Raw genomic sequence first — 21,492 nt, forward strand, 5'->3', positions numbered from 1 at the left:
TCACTCTTCATTCTCCCCTCTCTTCATTCCCCACTCTCTTCATTCCCCTAACTCTTCATTCCCGCTCTCTTCATTACCATTTCTCTTCATTCTCCTCTCTCTTCATTCCTCTCTCTCTTCAATCCTCTCTCTCTTCATTCCCCTCTCTCTTCATTTTTAGCTCTCTTCATTCCCCGCTCTCTTCATTCCCCGCTCTCTTCATTCCCCTCTCTCTTCATTCATTCCCCTCTCTCTTCATACTCCTCTCACTTCATTCCCCTCTCTCTTCATTCCCCTCTCTCTTCATTCCCCACTCTATTCATTCCCCGCACTCTTCATTCCCCTCTCTCTTCATTCCTTGCTCACTTCATTCCCCACTCTCTTCATTCCCCTCTCTTCATTCTCCTCTTTCTTCATTATCCGCTCTCTTCATTCCCCACTCTCTTCATTCCCCACTCTCTTCATTCCCCTCTCTCTTCATTCATTCCCCTCTCTTCATTCCCCTCTCTCTTCATTCCCCCTCTCTTCATTTGTCTCCCTTCATTCCTCTCTCTCTTCATTACCTGCTCTCTTCATTCCCCTCTCTCTTCATTCCCCTCTCTCTTCATTCCCCGCTCTCTTCATTCCCCGCTCTCTTCAGTCCCCGCTCTCTTCATTCCCTTCTCTCTTCATTTTCCTCTCTCTTTATTCCCCACTCTCTTCATTCCCCTCTCTCATTTCCCTCACTCTTCATTCCCCTCTCTCTTCATTCCCCTCTCTCTTCATTCCCCGCTCTCTTCATTCCCGGCTCTCTTCATTCCCCGCTCTCTACATTCCCCTTTCTCTTCATTCACCTCTCTATTCCCCTCTCTCTTCATTCTCCTCTCATCATTCCCATCTCTTCATTCCCCTCTCTCTTCATTCCGCTCTCTTCATTCCCCTCTCTCTTCATTCCCCTCTCTCTTCATTCCCCTCTCTCTTCATTCCCCACTCTCTTCATTCCCTGCTCTCTTCATTCCCCGCTCTCTTAATTCCCCTCTCTCTTCATTCCCCTGTTTCTTCATTTCCCCCTCTCTTCATTCTCCTCTCTTCATTCCTCTCTCTCTTCATTCCCCTCTCTCTTCATTCCCCCTCTCTTAATTCCTCTCTCTCTTCATTTTCCCCCTCTCTTCAGTTTCCTCTCTCTTCATTCCTCTCTCTCTTCATTCCCCGCTCTCTTCATTCCCCGCTCTCTTCATTCTGCTTTCTCTTCATTCCCCTCTATCTTCATTCTACTCTCTCTTCGTTCCCCGCTCTCTTCATTCCACACTCTCTTCATTCCACGCTCTCTTCAGTCTCCTCTCACTTCATTCCCCGCTCTCTTCATTCCCCATGCTCTTCATTCCCCTCTCTTTTCATTACTCCTCTCTTCATTCCTCTCTCTTTTCATTCATCTCTCTCTTCATTGCCCGCTCTCTTCATTCCCCTCTCTCTTCATTTCTCCCTCTCTTCATTGCCCCCTCTCTTCATTCCCCTCTCTCTTCATTCCTCTCGCTCTTCATTCCCCCAGTCTTCATTCCTCTCTCTTCATTCCTCTCTCTTCATTCCCCGCTCTCTTCGTTCCCCGCTCTCTTCGTTCCCCGCTCTCTTCATTCCCTGGTCTCTTCGTTCCCCGCTCTCTTCATTCCCGGTCTTCATTCTCCTCTCACTTCATTCCCCACTCTCTTCATTCCCCTCTCTCCTCATTTCCCTCACTCTTCATTCTCCCCTCTCTTCATTCCCCACTCTCTTCATTCCCCTAACTCTTCATTCCCTCTCTCTTCATTACCATTTCTCTTCATTCTCCTCTCTCTTCATTCCTCTCTCTCTTCAATCCTCTCTCTCTTCATTCCCCTCTCTCTTCATTTTTAGCTCTCTTCATTCCCCGCTCTCTTCATTCCCCGCTCTCTTCATTCCCTTCTCTCTTCATTCATTCCCCTCTCTCTTCATACTCCTCTCTCTTCATTCCCCTCTCTCTTCATTCCCCTCTCTCTTCATTCCCCACTCTATTCATTCCCCGCACTCTTCATTCCCCTCTCTCTTCATTCCTTGCTCTCTTTATTTCCCTCACTTTTCATTACTCTGTCACTTCATTCCCCACTCTCTTCATTCCCCTCTCTTCATTCTCCTCTTTCTTCATTATCCGCTCTCTTCATTCCCCACTCTCTTCATTCCCCACTCTCTTCATTCCCCGCTCTCTTCATTCCCCTCTCTCTTCATTCATTCCCCTCTCTTCATTCCCCTCTCTCTTCATTCCCCCTCTCTTCATTTGTCCCACTTCATTCCTCTCTCTCTTCATTACCTGCTCTCTTCATTCCCCTCTCTCTTCATTCCCCTCTCTCTTCATTCTCCGCTCTCTTTAGTCCCCGCTCTCTTCATTCCCTTCTCTCTTCATTTTCCTCTCTCTTTATTCCCCACTCTCTTCATTCCCCTCTCTCCTCATTTCCCCCTCTCTTCATTCCCCTCTCTCTTCATTCCCCGCTCTCTTCATTCCCTTCTCTCTTCATTTTCCTCTCTCTTTATTCTCCCCTCTCTTCATTCCCCACTCTCTTCATTCCCCTAACTCTTCATTCCCGCTCTCTTCATTACCATTTCTCTTCATTCTCCTCTCTCTTCATTCCTCTCTCTCTTCAATCCTCTCTCTCTTCATTCCCCTCTCTCTTCATTTTTAGCTCTCTTCATTCCCCGCTCTCTTCATTCCCCGCTCTCTTCATTCCCCTCTCTCTTCATTCATTCCCCTCTCTCTTCATACTCCTCTCACTTCATTCCCCTCTCTCTTCATTCCCCTCTCTCTTCATTCCCCACTCTATTCATTCCCCGCACTCTTCATTCCCCTCTCTCTTCATTCCTTGCTCACTTCATTCCCCACTCTCTTCATTCCCCTCTCTTCATTCTCCTCTTTCTTCATTATCCGCTCTCTTCATTCCCCACTCTCTTCATTCCCCACTCTCTTCATTCCCCTCTCTCTTCATTCATTCCCCTCTCTTCATTCCCCTCTCTCTTCATTCCCCCTCTCTTCATTTGTCTCCCTTCATTCCTCTCTCTCTTCATTACCTGCTCTCTTCATTCCCCTCTCTCTTCATTCCCCTCTCTCTTCATTCCCCGCTCTCTTCATTCCCCGCTCTCTTCAGTCCCCGCTCTCTTCATTCCCTTCTCTCTTCATTTTCCTCTCTCTTTATTCCCCACTCTCTTCATTCCCCTCTCTCATTTCCCTCACTCTTCATTCCCCTCTCTCTTCATTCCCCTCTCTCTTCATTCCCCGCTCTCTTCATTCCCGGCTCTCTTCATTCCCCGCTCTCTACATTCCCCTTTCTCTTCATTCACCTCTCTATTCCCCTCTCTCTTCATTCTCCTCTCATCATTCCCATCTCTTCATTCCCCTCTCTCTTCATTCCGCTCTCTTCATTCCCCTCTCTCTTCATTCCCCTCTCTCTTCATTCCCCTCTCTCTTCATTCCCCACTCTCTTCATTCCCTGCTCTCTTCATTCCCCGCTCTCTTAATTCCCCTCTCTCTTCATTCCCCTGTTTCTTCATTTCCCCCTCTCTTCATTCTCCTCTCTTCATTCCTCTCTCTCTTCATTCCCCTCTCTCTTCATTCCCCCTCTCTTAATTCCTCTCTCTCTTCATTTTCCCCCTCTCTTCAGTTTCCTCTCTCTTCATTCCTCTCTCTCTTCATTCCCCGCTCTCTTCATTCCCCGCTCTCTTCATTCTGCTTTCTCTTCATTCCCCTCTATCTTCATTCTACTCTCTCTTCGTTCCCCCTCTCTTCATTCCACACTCTCTTCATTCCACGCTCTCTTCAGTCTCCTCTCACTTCATTCCCCGCTCTCTTCATTCCCCATGCTCTTCATTCCCCTCTCTTTTCATTACTCCTCTCTTCATTCCTCTCTCTTTTCATTCATCTCTCTCTTCATTGCCCGCTCTCTTCATTCCCCTCTCTCTTCATTTCTCCCTCTCTTCATTGCCCCCTCTCTTCATTCCCCTCTCTCTTCATTCCTCTCGCTCTTCATTCCCCCACTCTTCATTCCTCTCTCTTCATTCCCCGCTCTCTTCATTCCCCGCTCTCTTCATTCCCCGCTCTCTTCATTCCCCGCTCTCTTCGTTCCCTGGTCTCTTCGTTCCCCGCTCTCTTCATTCCCGGTCTTCATTCTCCTCTCACTTCATTCCCCACTCTCTTCATTCCCCTCTCTCCTCATTTCCCTCACTCTTCATTCTCCCCTCTCTTCATTCCCCACTCTCTTCATTCCCCTAACTCTTCATTCCCTCTCTCTTCATTACCATTTCTCTTCATTCTCCTCTCTCTTCATTCCTCTCTCTCTTCAATCCTCTCTCTCTTCATTCCCCTCTCTCTTCATTTTTAGCTCTCTTCATTCCCCGCTCTCTTCATTCCCCGCTCTCTTCATTCCCTTCTCTCTTCATTCATTCCCCTCTCTCTTCATACTCCTCTCTCTTCATTCCCCTCTCTCTTCATTCCCCTCTCTCTTCATTCCCCACTCTATTCATTCCCCGCACTCTTCATTCCCCTCTCTCTTCATTCCTTGCTCTCTTTATTTCCCTCACTTTTCATTACTCTGTCACTTCATTCCCCACTCTCTTCATTCCCCTCTCTTCATTCTCCTCTTTCTTCATTATCCGCTCTCTTCATTCCCCACTCTCTTCATTCCCCACTCTCTTCATTCCCCGCTCTCTTCATTCCCCTCTCTCTTCATTCATTCCCCTCTCTTCATTCCCCTCTCTCTTCATTCCCCCTCTCTTCATTTGTCCCACTTCATTCCTCTCTCTCTTCATTACCTGCTCTCTTCATTCCCCTCTCTCTTCATTCCCCTCTCTCTTCATTCTCCGCTCTCTTTAGTCCCCGCTCTCTTCATTCCCTTCTCTCTTCATTTTCCTCTCTCTTTATTCCCCACTCTCTTCATTCCCCTCTCTCCTCATTTCCCCCTCTCTTCATTCCCCTCTCTCTTCATTCCCCGCTCTCTTCATTCCCGGCTCTCTTCATTCCCCGCTCTCTACATTCCCCTTTCTCTTCATTCACCTCTCTATTCCCCTCTCTCTTCATTCTCCTCTCATCATTCCCATCTCTTCATTCCCCTCTCTCTTCATTCCGCTCTCTTCATTCCCCTCTCTCTTCATTCCCCTCTCTCTTCATTCCCCACTCTCTTCATTCCCCGCTCTCTTCATTCCCCGCTCTCTTCATTCCCCGCTCTCTTAATTCCCCTCTCTCTTCATTCCCCTGTTTCTTCATTTCCCCCTCTCTTCATTCTCCTCTCTTCATTCCTCTCTCTCTTCATTCCCCCTCTCTTAATTCCTCTCTCTCTTCATTTTCCCCCTCTCTTCAGTTTCCTCTCTCTTCATTCCTCTCTCTCTTCATTCCCCGCTCTCTTCATTCCCCGCTCTCTTCATTCTGCTTTCTCTTCATTCCCCTCTATCTTCATTCTACTCTCTCTTCGTTCCCCGCTCTCTTCATTCCACACTCTCTTCATTCCACGCTCTCTTCAGTCTCCTCTCTCTTTATTCCCCACTCTCTTCATTCCCCTCTCTCCTCATTTCCCCCTCTCTTCATTCCCCTCTCTCTTCATTCCCCGCTCTCTTCATTCCCGGCTCTCTTCATTCCCCGCTCTCTACATTCCCCTTTCTCTTCATTCACCTCTCTATTCCCCTCTCTCTTCATTCTCCTCTCATCATTCCCATCTCTTCATTCCCCTCTCTCTTCATTCCGCTCTCTTCATTCCCCTCTCTCTTCATTCCCCTCTCTCTTCATTCCCCACTCTCTTCATTCCCCGCTCTCTTCATTCCCCGCTCTCTTCATTCCCCGCTCTCTTAATTCCCCTCTCTCTTCATTCCCCTGTTTCTTCATTTCCCCCTCTCTTCATTCTCCTCTCTTCATTCCTCTCTCTCTTCATTCCCCCTCTCTTAATTCCTCTCTCTCTTCATTTTCCCCCTCTCTTCAGTTTCCTCTCTCTTCATTCCTCTCTCTCTTCATTCCCCGCTCTCTTCATTCCCCGCTCTCTTCATTCTGCTTTCTCTTCATTCCCCTCTATCTTCATTCTACTCTCTCTTCGTTCCCCGCTCTCTTCATTCCACACTCTCTTCATTCCACGCTCTCTTCAGTCTCCTCTCACTTCATTCCCCGCTCTCTTCATTCCCCATGCTCTTCATTCCCCTCTCTTTTCATTACTCCTCTCTTCATTCCACTCTCTTTTCATTCATCTCTCTCTTCATTGCCCGCTCTCTTCATTCCCCTCTCTCTTCATTTCTCCCTCTCTTCATTGCCCCCTCTCTTCATTCCCCTCTCTCTTCATTCCTCTCGCTCTTCATTCCCCCACTCTTCATTCCTCTCTCTTCATTCCCCGCTTTCTAAATTCCCCGCTCTCTTCGTTCCCCGCTCTCTTCGTTCCCCGCTCTCTTCATTCCCTGGTCTCTTCGTTCCCCGCTCTCTTCATTCCCGGTCTTCATTCTCCTCTCTCTTCATTCCCCACTCTCTTCATTCCCCTCTCTCCTCATTTCCCTCACTCTTCATTCTCCCCTCTCTTCATTCCCCACTCTCTTCATTCCCCTAACTCTTCATTCCCTCTCTCTTCATTACCATTTCTCTTCATTCTCCTCTCTCTTCATTCCTCTCTCTCTTCAATCCTCTCTCTCTTCATTTTTAGCTCTCTTCATTCCCCGCTCTCTTCATTCCCCGCTCTCTTCATTCCCTTCTCTCTTCATTCATTCCCCTCTCTCTTCATACTCCTCTCTCTTCATTCCCCTCTCTCTTCATTCCCCTCTCTCTACATTCCCCACTCTATTCATTCCCCGCACTCTTCATTCCCCTCTCTCTTCATTCCTTGCTCTCTTTATTTCCCTCACTTTTCATTACTCTCTCACTTCATTCCCCACTCTCTTCATTCCCCTCTCTTCATTCTCCTCTTTCTTCATTATCCGCTCTCTTCATTCCCCACTCTCTTCATTCCCCACTCTCTTCATTCCCCGCTCTCTTCATTCCCCTCTCTCTTCATTCATTCCCCTCTCTTCATTCCCCTCTCTCTTCATTCCCCCTCTCTTCATTTGTCCCCCTTCATTCCTCTCTCTCTTCATTACCTGCTCTCTTCATTCCCCTCTCTCTTCATTCCCCTCTCTCTTCATTCCCCGCTCTCTTTAGTCCCCGCTCTCTTCATTCCCTTCTCTCTTCATTTTCCTCTCTCTTTATTCCCCACTCTCTTCATTCCCCTCTCTCCTCATTTCCCTCACTCTTCATTCCCCTCTCTTCATTCCCCTCTCTCTTCATTCCCCGCTCTCTTCATTCCCGGCTCTCTTCATTCCCCGCTCTCTACATTCCCCTTTCTCTTCATTCACCTCTCTATTCCCCTCTCTCTTCATTCTCCTCTCATCATTCCCATCTCTTCATTCCCCTCTCTCTTCATTCCGCTCTCTTCATTCCCCTCTCTCTTCATCCCCTCTCTCTTCATTCCCCTCTCTCTTCATTCCCCACTCTCTTCATTCCCCGCTCTCTTCATTCCCCGCTCTCTTAATTCCCCTCTCTCTTCATTCCCCTGTTTCTTCATTTCCCCCTCTCTTCATTCTCCTCTCTTCATTCCTCTCTCTCTTCATTCCCCTCTCTCTTCATTCCCCCTCTCTTAATTCCTCTCTCTCTTCATTTTCCCCCTCTCTTCAGTTTCCTCTCTCTTCATTCCTCTCTCTCTTCATTCCCCGCTCTCTTCATTCCCCGCTCTCTTCATTCTGCTTTCTCTTCATTCCCCTCTATCTTCATTCTACTCTCTCTTCGTTCGCCGCTCTCTTCATTCCACACTCTCTTCATTCCAGGCTCTCTTCAGTCTCCTCTCACTTCATTCCCCGCTCTCTTCATTCCCCATGCTCTTCATTCCCCTCTCTTTTCATTACTCCTCTCTTCATTCCTCTCTCTTTTCATTCATCTCTCTCTTCATTGCCCGCTCTCTTCATTCCCCTCACTCTTCATTTCTCCCTCTCTTCATTGCCCCCTCTCTTCATTCCCCTCTCTCTTCATTCCTCTCGCTCTTCATTCCCCCACTCTTCATTCCTCTCTCTTCATTCCTCTCTCTTCATTCCCCTCTTTCTTCATTCCCCGCTCTCTTCGTTCCCCGCTCTCTTCGTTCCCCGCTCTCTTCATTCCCTGGTCTCTTCGTTCCCCGCTCTCTTCATTCCCGGTCTTCATTCTCCTCTCTCTTCATTCCCCACTCTCTTCATTCCCCTCTCTCCTCATTTCCCTCACTCTTCATTCTCCCCTCTCTTCATTCCCCACTCTCTTCATTCCCCTAACTCTTCATTCCCTCTCTCTTCATTACCATTTCTCTTCATTCTCCTCTCTCTTCATTCCTCTCTCTCTTCATTCCTTTCTCTCTTCATTCCCCTCTCTCTTCATTTTCCGCTCTCTTCATTCCCCGCTCTCTTCATTCCCCGCTCTCTTCATTCCTTGCTCTCTTCATTTCCCTCACTTTTCATTACTCTCTCACTTCATTCCCCACTCTCTTCATTCCCCTCTCTTCATTCCCCTCTCTTCATTCTCCTCTTTCTTCATTATCCGCTCTCTTCATTCCCCACTCTCTTCATTCCCCACTCTCTTCATTCCCCGCTCTCTTCATTCCCCTCTCTCTTCATTCATTCCCCTCTCTTCATTCCCCTCTTTCTTCATTCCCCCTCTCTTCATTTGTCTCCCTTCATTCCTCTCTCCCTTCATTCCCCGCTCTCTTCATTCCCCTCTCTCTTCATTCCCCGCTCTCTTCATTCCCCACTCTCTTCATTCCCCGCTCTCTTCATTCCCCGCTCTCTTCATTCCCCGCTCTCTTCATTCCCGGCTCTCTTCTTTCCCCGCTCTCTACATTCCCCTTTCTCTTCATTCACCTCTCTATTCCCCTCTCTCTTCATTCTCCTCTCATCATTCCCCTCTCTTCATTCCCCTTTCTCTTCATTCCGCTCTCTTCATTCCCCTCCCTCTTCATTCCCCTCTCTCTTCATTCCCCTCTCTCTTCATTCCCCTCTCTCTTCATTCCCCGCTCTCTTCCTTCCCCTCTCTCTTCATTCCCCTCTCTCTTCATTCCCCTCTCTTTTCAATTCACTCTCTCTTCATTCCCCGCTCTCTTAATTCCCCTCTCTCTTCATTCCCCTCTTTCTTCATTTCCCCCTCTCTTCATTCTCCTCTCTTCATTCCTCTCTCTCTTCATTCCCCTCTCTCTTCATTCCCCGCTCTCTTCATTCCCCGCTCTCTTCATTCCCCGCTCTCTTCATTCCCGGCTCTCTTCTTTCCCCGCTCTCTACATTCCCCTTTCTCTTCATTCACCTCTCTATTCCCCTCTCTCTTCATTCTCCTCTCATCATTCCCCTCTCTTCATTCCCCTTTCTCTTCATTCCGCTCTCTTTATTCCCCTCCCTCTTCATTCCCCTCTCTCTTCATTCCCCTCTCTCTTCATTCCCCACTCTCTTCATTCCCCGCTCTCTTCATTCCCCTCTCTCTTCATTCCCCTCTCTCTTCATTCCCCTCTCTTTTCAATTCGCTCTCTCTTCATTCCCCGCTCTCTTAATTCCCCTCTCTCTTCATTCCCCTCTTTCTTCATTTCCCCCTCTCTTCATTCTCCTCTCTTCATTCCTCTCTCTCTTCATTCCCCTCTCTCTTCATTCCCCCTCTCTTAATTCCTCTCTCTCTTCATTTTCCCCCTCTCTTCAGTTTCCTCTCTCTTCATTCCTCTCTCTCTTCATTCCCCGCTCTCTTCATTCCCCACTCTCTTCATTCCCCTAACTCTTCATTCCCTCTCTCTTCATTACCATTTCTCTTCATTCTCCTCTCTCTTCATTCCTCTCCCTCTTCAATCCTCTCTCTCTTCATTCCCCTCTCTCTTCATTTTTAGCTCTCTTCATTCCCCGCTCTCTTCATTCCCCGCTCTCTTCATTCCCTTCTCTCTTCATTCATTCCCCTCTCTCTTCATACTCCTCTCTCTTCATTCCCCTCTCTCTTCATTCCCCACTCTACTCATTCCCCGCACTCTTCATTCCCCGCACTCTTCATTCCCCTCTCTCTTCATTCCTTGCTCTCTTTATTTCCCTCACTTTTCATTACTCTCTCACTTCATTCCCCACTCTCTTCATTCCCCTCTCTTCATTCTCCTCTTTCTTCATTATCCGCTCTCTTCATTCCCCACTCTCTTCATTCCCCACTCTCTTCATTCTCCGCTCTCTTCATTCCCCTCTCTCTTCATTCATTCCCCTCTCTTCATTCCCCTCTCTCTTCATTCCCCCTCTCTTCATTTGTCCCCCTTCATTCCTCTCTCTCTTCATTACCTGCTCTCTTCATTCCCCTCTCTCTTCATTCCCCTCTCTCTTCATTCCCCGCTCTCTTTAGTCCCCGCTCTCTTCATTCCCTTCTCTCTTCATTTTCCTCTCTCTTTATTCCCCACTCTCTTCATTCCCCTCTCTCCTCATTTCCCTCACTCTTCATTCCCCTCTCTCTTCATTCCCGGCTCTCTTCATTCCCCGCTCTCTTCATTCCCCTTTCTATTCATTCACCTCTCTATTCCCCTCTCTCTTCATTCTCCTCTCATCATTCCCATCTCTTCATTCCCCTCCCTCTTCATTCCGCTCTCTTCATTCCCCTCTCTCTTCATTCCCCTCTCTCTTCATTCCCCTCTCTCTTCATTCCCCACTCTCTTCATTCCCCGCTCTCTTCATTCCCCGCTCTCTTAATTCCCCTCTCTCTTCATTCCCCTGTTTCTTCATTTCCCCCTCTCTTCATTCTCCTCTCTTCATTCCTCTCTCTCTTCATTCCCCTCTCTCTTCATTCCCCCTCTCTTAATTCCTCTCTCTCTTCATTTTCCCCCTCTCTTCAGTTTCCTCTCTCTTCATTCCTCTCTCTCTTCATTCCCCGCTCTCTTCATTCCCCGCTCTCTTCATTCTGCTTTCTCTGCATTCCCCTCTATCTTCATTCTACTCTCTCTTCGTTCGCCGCTCTCTTCATTCCACACTCTCTTCATTCCACGCTCTCTTCAGTCTCCTCTCACTTCATTCCCCGCTCTCTTCATTCCCCATGCTCTTCATTCCCCTCTCTTTTCATTACTCCTCTCTTCATTCCTCTCTCTTTTCATTCATCTCTCTCTTCATTGCCCGCTCTCTTCATTCCCCTCTCTCTTCATTTCTCCCTCTCTTCATTGCCCCCTCTCTTCATTCCCCTCTCTCTTCATTCCTCTCGCTCTTCATTCCCCCACTCTTCATTCCTCTCTCTTCATTCCTCTCTCTTCATTCCCCGCTTTCTTCATTCCCCGCTCTCTTCGTTCCCCGCTCTCTTCGTTCCCCGCTCTCTTCATTCCCTGGTCTCTTCGTTCCCCGCTCTCTTCATTCCCGGTCTTCATTCTCCTCTCTCTTCATTCCCCACTCTCTTCATTCCCCTCTCTCCTCATTCCCCTCACTCTTCATTCTCCCCTCTCTTCATTCCCCACTCTCTTCATTCCCCTAACTCTTCATTCCCTCTCTCTTCATTACCATTTCTCTTCATTCTCCTCTCTCTTCATTCCTCTCTCTCTTCATTCCTTTCTCTCTTCATTCCCCTGTCTCTTCATTTTCCGCTCTCTTCATTCCCCGCTCTCTTCATTCCCCGCTCTCTTCATTCCTTGCTCTCTTCATTTCCCTCACTTTTCATTACTCTCTCACTTCATTCCCCACTCTCTTCATTCCCCTCTCTTCATTCCCCCTCTTCATTCTCCTCTTTCTTCATTATCCGCTCTCTTCATTCCCCACTCTCTTCATTCCCCACTCTCTTCATTCCCCGCTCTCTTCATTCCCCTCTCTCTTCATTCATTCCCCTCTCTTCATTCCCCTCTTTCTTCATTCCCCCTCTCTTCATTTGTCTCCCTTCATTCCTCTCTCCCTTCATTCCCCGCTCTCTTCATTCCCCTCTCTCTTCATTCCCCGCTCTCTTCATTCCCCGCTCTCTTCATTCCCCGCTCTCTTCATTCCCCGCTCTCTTCATTCCCGGCTCTCTTCTTTCCCCGCTCTCTACATTCCCCTTTCTCTTCATTCACCTCTCTATTCCCCTCTCTCTTCATTCTCCTCTCATCATTCCCCTCTCTTCATTCCCCTCCCTCTTCATTCCCCTCTCTCTTCATTCCCCTCTCTCTTCATTCCCCACTCTCTTCATTCCCCGCTCTCTTCCTTCCCCTCTCTCTTCATTCCCCTCTCTCTTCATTCCCCTCTCTTTTCAATTCGCTCTCTCTTCATTCCCCGCTCTCTTAATTCCCCTCTCTCTTCATTCCCCCTCTCTTAATTCCTCTCTCTCTTCATTTTCCCCCTCTCCTCAGTTTCCTCTCTCTTCATTCCTCTCTCTCTTCATTCCCCGCTCTCTTCATTCCCCGCTCTCTTCATTCTGCTTTCTCTTCATTCCCCTCTATCTTCATTCTCCTCTCTCTTCGTACCCCGCTCTCTTCATTCCACACTCTCTTCATTCCAAGCTCTCTTCAGTCCCCTCTCACTTCATTCCCCGCTCTCTTCATTCCCCATGCTCTTCATTCCCCTCTCTTTTCATTACTCTCTCTCTTCATTCTCCACTCTCTTCATTTTCCTCTCTCTTCTTTCCTCTCTCTCTCTTCATTCCCCTCTCATCATTCCCCTCTATTGATCCTCCTCAATCGTCATCTCCCCTCTCTCTTTATTCTCCTCTCCCTTCATTCCCCGCTCTCTTCATTCCCCATGCTCTTCATTCCCCTCTCTTTTCATTACTCTCTCTCGTCATTCCCCGCTCTCTTCGTTCCCCGCTGTCTTCATTCTCCTGTCTCTTCACTCCCCACTCTCTTCATTCTCCTCTCTCTTCATTCCTTCTCACTTTATTCCCCTCTCTCTTCATTTCCGTCTCTCTTCATTCTCCTCTCTCTTCATTCCCCCCTTTCTTCATTCCCCGCTCTCTTCATTTCCCTCCTCTCTTCATTTCCCCCCTCTGTTCATTTTCCTCTCTCTTCATTCCCCGCTCTCTTCATTCCCCACTCTCTTCATTCCCCACTCTCTTCATTCTGCTTTCTCTTCATTCCCCGCTCTCTTCATTCCCCGCTCTCTTCATTCCCCGCTCTCTTCATTCCACACTCTCTTCAGTCCCCTCTCACTTCATTCCCCGCTCTCTTCATTCCCCGCTCTCTTCATTCCCCTCTCTCTTCATTCCCCTCTCTCTTCATTCCCCCCTCTCTTCATTCCCCGCTCTCTTCATTCCCCTCTCTCTTCATTCCCCCCTCTCTTTATTCCCCCCTCTCTTCATCCCTCTCTGAATTAAGTAGCTATGACTGATTCCAGTTGTCTGGAAAGATTAATCTGAGAGCAATAGAGAGAAAACTGCCATCCCATTTGACAGTAAGTGCTGGGATTATCATATATAAACACCATATATTATAATATTCAGACACCATATATTATCATATATAGATTGCATGTAGTATCATATATAGACACCATATATTATCATATATAGATGATATATTATCATATATAGACACCATATATTACCACACATAAACACCATATAATATCATTTACAAACACCATACAGTATCAAAAATAGACACCATATATTATCAAATATAGACCATATATTATCACACAAGCACCATAAATTATATATAAGCACCATATAGTATCATATATTGACACCATATATTATCATATATAGACACCATGTGTTATCATATATAAACACCATATATTATCATATATAGACACCATATATTACCATATATAGACACCATATATTGACACCATATATTATCATATATAGACACCACATATTGTCATATATAGACACTGTATATTATCTTATCTGGACACCAGTTCAGTGATGTAAAGAGAATCAAACAGACACCTCCTCACCTGATGATTGGGAACACTCTTACTTGATCTCACCTGGCTGAGGGAAGTATATGAAGCTGAAACTATTGCCACTTTTCTGACAGGGCTCTATATTCTGGATCGGCGGTTTAAGGGCCTGGATGAATGCTGCAATCAGTTAACCGCGTTCCTCTACAGTTTCTCACAGCAATCACGACGACAACGCATCATTCAGAGAAATCGTACTGAACGACTTTCTGATTTGTTGGACTGGCGCTACCTTGGCCGGGTAAGCATATATCTGGAAGGGAACCATACAAAGTTCTCCCTTCCACAAACATTCAATCCCTCCACCACTGACGAACAGTGGCAGCTGCATGTACCATCTACAAGATGCACTGCAGGAACGCACCAAGGTTCCTCAGACAGCACCTTCCAAACCCACGACCACTACCATCTAGAAGGACAAGAGCAGCAGATACCTGGGAACCCCACCACCTGGAGGTTCCCCTCCAGTCACTCACCATCCTGACTTGGAAATATATTGGCCATTCCTTCACTGTCGCTGGGTCAAAACTCTGGACCTCCCTCCCTAACAGCACTGTGGGCGTACCTACACCTTAAGGACTGCAGTGGTTCAGGAAGGCAGCTCCCCACCACTTCCTGAAGGGCAACTATGGATGGGAAATAAATTCAGGCTTAACTACATTTTAAAAATCCTCATCTCCCACCAGGTTCTTTTTCCAATTACCTTAAATCTGTGTTCTCTATTAAGTGGAAAGTATTTATTTTTACAATCTCTGTAGAAATTGATAACTTTGAAAAATAAATTCAAACCTTCAGCTAATAGCTGAAAAGTTTTAAGGCCTTTACTGTGCAAAGACTAAAAGCACATTGGCTAAACACTGGCTGGAATTTTCTGGCCATTCTTCCTGGCAGGATGTTCCAGTGACGGCGAACCCCTACCCTGGGATTCCCGGTGACAGGTGCATACAACAGGAAACCTGATGACAGATCCCACCACCAGCCAATGACAGGCCACCTCCGCTGCCGCAAAATACGCAGTGGGGGTGCGGAAAATCCCACCCACTCTCTTTGTAGGTGACATCAACACCTGATAGCGTGGGTGTGTCTTAAACAACCACGCATCTTTGCAATCCAACCCATACTGCCTGCTTGATCCTTTGGGTGCGATTCTCCGAAATGGAGACCGAATGTTCGTGCCGTCGTGAATGCCGTTGCGTTTCACGATGGTGCAAAATGGATGCAGGCACTACCGATTCAGGCCCCCACAAGGGTTCACACCACTCCAGCCTCCCTTCCCAGTGCCAAATGGGAGCCGCGCCAACCCGCGCATGCGCGGGGAACTTCCTCAGCGTGCCGGCCCCGACGCAACATGGTGTGGGGGTTCAGGGGCCGGCCCGCCGATCGGTGGGCCCCGATCGCGGGCCAAACCCCATCGGAGGACCCCCCCCTGTGAAGGAGCGCTTTTCCCCGCCCCACAGGCCGCCCCCCCCCCCCCCCGACCCTACGTGCAGAGTTCCCACCGGCTGCGAGCAGGTGTGGACGGCGCCGGCGGGACTCTGCGTTTCCACGTGGCCGCTCGGCCCATCCGGGCCGGAGAATCGGCGGCCCAGCCGCGGACAGCGGCCCGCAACCGGCGCCGCTCCTAACGCACCAGCGCAAATGGCGCCGATTGTCCGCTGCTCGGAGAATCGCGAGCCGGCGTCGGACTGGCGCTGCGTGAAAAAATGGCGCGAACGGCGAGTGTCACATACGCGCGGCGCGGGAGAATCCCGCTCATGGTGTCAGTAACACATTCATTCATGGGGTGTAACATTAACGCTGACTATTAATGTGATTAGAGCATATCGTGGCTGAAAAAGGAGGTCGAACCAATATATTGAATATTTACAAATACTTGATTTTTGGGGTTGAAAGGATGAAATTGTCCAGTTGCCTGGTTGAGTTATTTTAAGGCATGTCCCTTGCTCTTATTGTTCCTGTACCCAATTTAAAATGGCACCATTTAATCAATTTTGTCTTCTCTAATTTTTCTTACCTGTATGTATATTTTATAATATCGGCATTAGATTTCATCTGTCATGTTACTGTCAAATTCACCTGTTTGTTATCCTCCTGAGGTTAGTTAACATTCTGCTCCCTCATTACATTGTCAAGCTTTGGTTTTCTGGATTTTGTTTGATCTCCCCTGGGGACTGGAAGGATTTTTGCCAGTTATTTTCCGAAATTAGTTCAGGCGTTTTGGTTTTTTTGTTGCCTCAGACAGGAGATTCTGTGGCTAGTGAATAGGGTTCGCATTGTGCATAAGTTACACCCTGTCCCAATTGGACAGGCTTGGCAACCCAGCTGCTCTTTCCTGCATTGAGGAACTTTATTGAAGGGCATCTATCTAGATTTGAGGACACAATTTAGCTGTTGGCCATTCTACTAATTACTGTCTCCCTAACTTCCTGTCAGGCTCTATTGTTGATTAAATTGTGCATGTGCCTCTCTCTCTTTTTCAGTACTATACCCATGCCAGATTCCTGGCCCTTGCCAAAGCTTTTCCCAGCAACTTCAGCCAAGATCTAGCACAGATGTCTGTTGTAAGTACTTATAGAATAAGTAAGTACTTATAGAATAACAACAACTTGGAGACAGCACCTGTACTGAATGGAGGTCAATGTCTGTGCCTCTGCACTGATGGATAATACTGACCTTAACGTGGATATTAAAACAAATGCCTCAAGACCGGAGTGAGAGCTTCTGGAACTTGTAAAAGATCTGAAGGCACAACAACAGGATTTGATTCCTGGTTCTAAACAATTGCAGGTTTATTGCTGCTGCCTGATAGTTTCTGAAAACCCTGCAGCTGGTTCCCTGTCACCTGATAACCTCTGGGATTGGAGATTGTCAGATCATTGACCAATTGGAGGCCATTCATTGTTCCAGTCCCACCCTCCGCCCAATCAGACATGGCTATTTTCAAGAGTTGCTGATGTGGGTTTGTGTTAATTCTGTGTTTTTAGCGTTTGTGTTTATGGAATTTTATTGGTCAGTGTCATGTGAGAGCACCTTTAAGAAATGGGTGTTTATAAATGGGTGTGTATATAAATATCTGTCGTGAGAGCACCTTTAAGAAATGGGTGTTTACTACTGCAGCGATGTCAGAGAGTGATAAATAAATAAATAATATTTTATTGTCACAAGTAGGCTTACATTAACATTGCAATGAATTTACTGTGAAAAGCCCCTAGTCGCCACACTCCGGCGCCTGTTCGGATACACTGAGGGAGAATAGAATTCGCAGCTGGCACGGGAATTGAACCCGCGTTGCTGGCCTTGTTCTGCATCACAAACCAGCCGTCTAGCCCACTGAGCTAAACCCTATGATGCTTTCGGAGGGACAGGAGGTGGAGGTAGTGGTGGCGATGGACGCGGAGAAGGCTTTTGACCTGGTGGAGTGGGTGTATCCGCTTGAGGTGCTGGGGCAGTTCTACTTAAAACTATACCTGCTTCTAATATTTACCAATTCAAATATAAATCCCATAAAACTACCTTTGTTTTCCTAACATAAAAAACTGTCCAATTGCTGTACACCAAAGTAACTCAAATTGTTCTGCATAATTGTTTTTGTCATTTACAGTTATCTATCCATATATATATATATATATATAAATATATATACAAATATTTAATTCATAAGCCAACTGGAAACTCCAGTTCATCCCCCAAACTCTGGGAGCAGCAGGTACGGCTGCTCAAACTCAGGGTTTCTGATCTTCCTGAGTGACCCAGTCAGGTCAGTAAGGATTTCCTTGAGCATCATTTCAGGAGGTGGTCACCCCACAACTAGAACAGTAATAATAATAATCTTTAATTGTCACAAGTAGGCTTACATTAACACTGCAATGAAGTTACTGTGAAAATCCCCTAGTCACCACACTCTGGCGCCTGTTCGGGTACACGGAGGGAGAATTCAGAATGTCCAATTCACCTAACAGCATGTCTTTCGGGACTTGTGGGAGGAAACTGGAGAACCCGGGGGAAACCCACGCAGACACGGGGAGAACGTGCAGACTCCGCACAGACAGTGACCCAAGCCGGGAATCGAACCTGGGACCCTGGAGCTGTGAAGCCTCAGTGCTAACCACTGTGCTACTGTTCCGCCCTAGTGGATATAACTACCTGCAAGAGTAGGAAGAGGCAGACATTTAGGAATCCTCTGGGAGTGCAGCACTTACTAAACAATTTTCAGAATTGAATACCAATCAGGGAACCACCAACTTGAAAAGCTGCACCAACTAGCTCGATGGAGAAGACTTGGGTACAAGGATGACACATTGCAGAGGGGAGACCAGATAGTAATAGAAATAGGTACACTGAGGGCAGACAGACAGATAGTACTGGAGTAAAAAACGGTTCAGGATTAGAGAGGATCAGACAGGAGGGAAATGTGAGACCGTCTCCGCAAGGAGGGCATGTCTGTAAATATATGGAGTGTGATTAAATAAAGTTGCTGAGCTGTAGGCACAAGTTAGAATGTGGAATTGTGATATATGGCAACAGGGAATTGGCTGACAGAAGGTTTGGAGTTAGGGAACCGGAGAAGCCAGGCCCACATCAACCTCGTTGTAGCAACAAAACCTCCCCTGACTAATTCGGAGGACAGAAGAGGCTGACATTGGATTCCTGGTCACCAGGGCCAATGAAGCTGATATTTAATAATAATGATAATTATAATAATCGCTTATTGTCACAAGTAGGCTTCAATGAAGTTACTGTGAAAAGCCCCTAGTCACCACATTCCGGAGCCTGTTCGGGGAGGCTGGTACGGGAATTGAACCCGTGCTGCTGCCTTGTTCTGCGTTACAAGCCAGCTATTTAGCCCAGTGTGCTAAACCAGCCCCTTTAGTTTTGTCTCAGGGATTTGTTGCTCTCTTTGGTTGTTTCTAAATATGGCGGTCAATATGGTCGCCTTCCTTAATTCTAATTACGTTTGCTTTAGAGTCGCCAGGTATCTCTCGATACCACCACAAGGTTCAAACCCGAATACTGATCAAAGAGTCGGTACACCAGTTAGTTCAAAGTCAATACTATTTATTTACACACAGCAATATCTACTCTTGCACAAAATACTACAGACTAAATTATCACTACTGCTAAAGCCTATACTTAGCTTCGGGCGCTCACTAAGTCAGAGGAACAATGGCCGGTGTTCGGTTCTGAGGCTGCTGGGGTCGAAGGCTGCTGGGGTCGAAGGGGTGAAGGGGAAACAGCTAAGGTCGTCCGTCTGGTAGCGAGCGTTGACCTTGGACTTACTTGCTTCTGGTGCAGCTGGTGGACGGGTCTCTCCGCTGTGAGAGCCAAGCCTAAGAGAGCGATTCTCTCCTGGGGCCTTCTTCTTATGCCCGAAGGGGGCTTCGCGCGCTTTTGGGCGGGCCTTGAACTTGGCCCCAATCAATTGGGCCATTCCTTGATCATTCGCATTGATCCTGACCAATAAAGGGGTGGGTGCCCTGATGGCTGGGCGTGTCCTAGGTGGCCGTCGGCCTGCTTTTGTTTTCTGCTTTCGGTTTGGGGAACTGGCGCCGCGAGGTCTGGAGCCAGATCGGTTACTTAATTATCTCCCTTTGTTCCCGGAGATGGGCCATCCATATGCTAATGGACCTACAGTTTCAGTCTCGTCTGGGAGCTGCGGCTCCAATATGCAGACAGGCTCTGTGCCTGCTTGCTTTCTTAACATTGTCCATTTTTCCCTGCAATCTTTGCAAATGTCCATTTTGTATTCTGCAAGTGGCCATCCCAGATGGGTACAGGCCCTCCTTGTGATCCTCAACACGAAGTGTGAAGGATCAAATGACTGCATCTTCTTTGTTCTCCTCCTAAGTTGGGCACCCATAAGCACTTGATCGGCTCTACACTGATCTGTCCTATGAATTGCAACTTTTACCTAAATGATTTTATGTACATACATAATTATAAAATTCTACGGGGCGTGCATTCAGGCATGCATTACAAAATAAAAAAACTGGAACCTCTAACTGTCCTTAACTAAACTAAGCTCAATCAATCAAAATAATTTACACCATTTTAAACTGTACAATAGCAGCAATACAGCTCTCTCTGGCTTGGCAGTCAAGCACAGAGTTTTACATTTCTTTATTTAAACGAAACAAACACATACAAAGAAACTGATGTACTTTAATTCACTTAAAGGGGTTGGGGGGTCTGTTGAACTCCGAAAATAGGGGACCTGAAGGTGTATACCGGGGTGGGGGAGGCTTTCCTCCGCCATTCCCGGAGTCTAAGGGTCTGGATGACACTGCGGAGTATCGGCAGTACTAACAGTGCTTCCACAATGCAGGACAGGAAATACCAGGTGATGAACTTGTCACACCAGGTCGGTGTATCGGTAACTATCTCGGGGTTTAGTGTGTGGCAGGGATGGGACAAATTCACGGCCTGTGTGGTAGGGGTCAGGGGGGTAGCGTCCGCGCACAACCGGAGGGATCCCGCTCAGATCCAACTGTAGAGCGTGACAGTTGTCTTCATCTTTCTTTCTTTTTTCATCTTCCTGAGGCTTCTGTGGTTCCGGGGTTCTATGGACACAAGCATAAATTCTGTTATTATCTTGTTTAAGATCTCGTCTGTCTGTCTGTCTGTCCTTTATTGCCAATTACCTGTTATAATTGGTCACCATCTGTGACTCCCTCATTTTTTTTTAAACCAAATATTTGGGATGAGACATCCGAGAAAAATATTGACACAGTGCGAGCCGTCTCGCAGCCTGTGTGATCTACCATCCTAGTGTTTGAGGATGTAAATAGCATCTGGAAGCAACCTAAGGGTTGCCATAAAGAAACAGAAGAGTTTTGAACTTAGAGCCAAAATGGGGTACGTATGGGCCGCGGTGGGTAAGAAATGGGTGGAATCCCTGGGTAGGACGGTGACCAGTGCCGTATGTGCTCTCCCCGAGCGTAGCTGACCAGAGGGGGGTCCTCAGGCAGGGGAGGGACCAGTGCCGTTACTCCACTGCCTGAGCTACTGGCAAGAACGGTAAGAATTTTGTGGTCGTCGTGGGGGCTGCCTCTTATAATTACCTTTGAATCAGAAGAGTAGATATGATTGGTTGTCTGCCGACAAACTAGTTCCTCTAACAGCCATTGGGGGTCAGAAGGGTAGTTCTGCCTGCATCAAGATGTGGCGTGGGGTCATGAAAACTTTAAATTAACAAACAATATTTAACATTCACAATAACAAACAAACAAACAACAAACATGGTGCAGGTTCCATCAGAAAGGACACCATATCTCTCCATCGGTTCCTTTTTACCATCATCTGGACATCTCATTGCTCTAAAGTGAGTGGCAAAGGGATTCGTTTGGTGGGAGTTAGACTATTTCATCATCTTCTCCCAGCTACCATACACTTGACTGGAGTAGGTTTGCAAAAGCTGCTTGGGGCGAATTGGGGTCCATCTCATCGTTCCGGATGAACCTGAACGAATTGTCTCGGTGCCAGAATCTTGTGTCGAGATTTGAGCTGCTAGGGTTTAATCCGTAATTGTCGGGCGGTGGGTCTGGGTCAGGGGCTTTGATGTACGTTATCTCAAAGGGGTCACTGGAATCATGTTCGGTATCGCTGGGAGTGGGGCCTGGTGCAGGGGTGTAACCGTAGCGTGGTGTACTGGGACTGTCGTCATCG

The 21,492-nt window shown here is 47.4% G+C and overlaps 1 protein-coding gene and 1 long non-coding RNA gene across 2 annotated transcripts in view; one reads left to right on the top strand and one right to left on the bottom strand.

The window, feature by feature from the left end:
* LOC140404110 (glycogen [starch] synthase, muscle-like) overlaps positions 1 to 21,492 on the top strand; it is a 122,336-nt gene that overhangs the window by 86,196 nt on the left and 14,648 nt on the right. Inside the window, exons 14-15 of the mRNA XM_072492530.1 lie at positions 13,908 to 14,071; positions 16,311 to 16,391. Of these exons, the coding sequence (XP_072348631.1) occupies positions 13,908 to 14,071; positions 16,311 to 16,391 (245 nt within the window). The remainder of the gene's footprint in view (positions 1 to 13,907; positions 14,072 to 16,310; positions 16,392 to 21,492) is intronic.
* The window catches only part of LOC140404111 (uncharacterized), a 33,572-nt gene continuing 31,037 nt past the window's right edge, over positions 18,958 to 21,492 (bottom strand). The window contains exon 3 of the long non-coding RNA XR_011938460.1: positions 18,958 to 20,387. This is a non-coding gene — a long non-coding RNA (uncharacterized lncRNA). The remainder of the gene's footprint in view (positions 20,388 to 21,492) is intronic.

The sequence above is a fragment of the Scyliorhinus torazame genome, chromosome 29 (assembly GCF_047496885.1).
Source record: "Scyliorhinus torazame isolate Kashiwa2021f chromosome 29, sScyTor2.1, whole genome shotgun sequence".
NCBI lineage: Eukaryota > Metazoa > Chordata > Chondrichthyes > Carcharhiniformes > Scyliorhinidae > Scyliorhinus > Scyliorhinus torazame.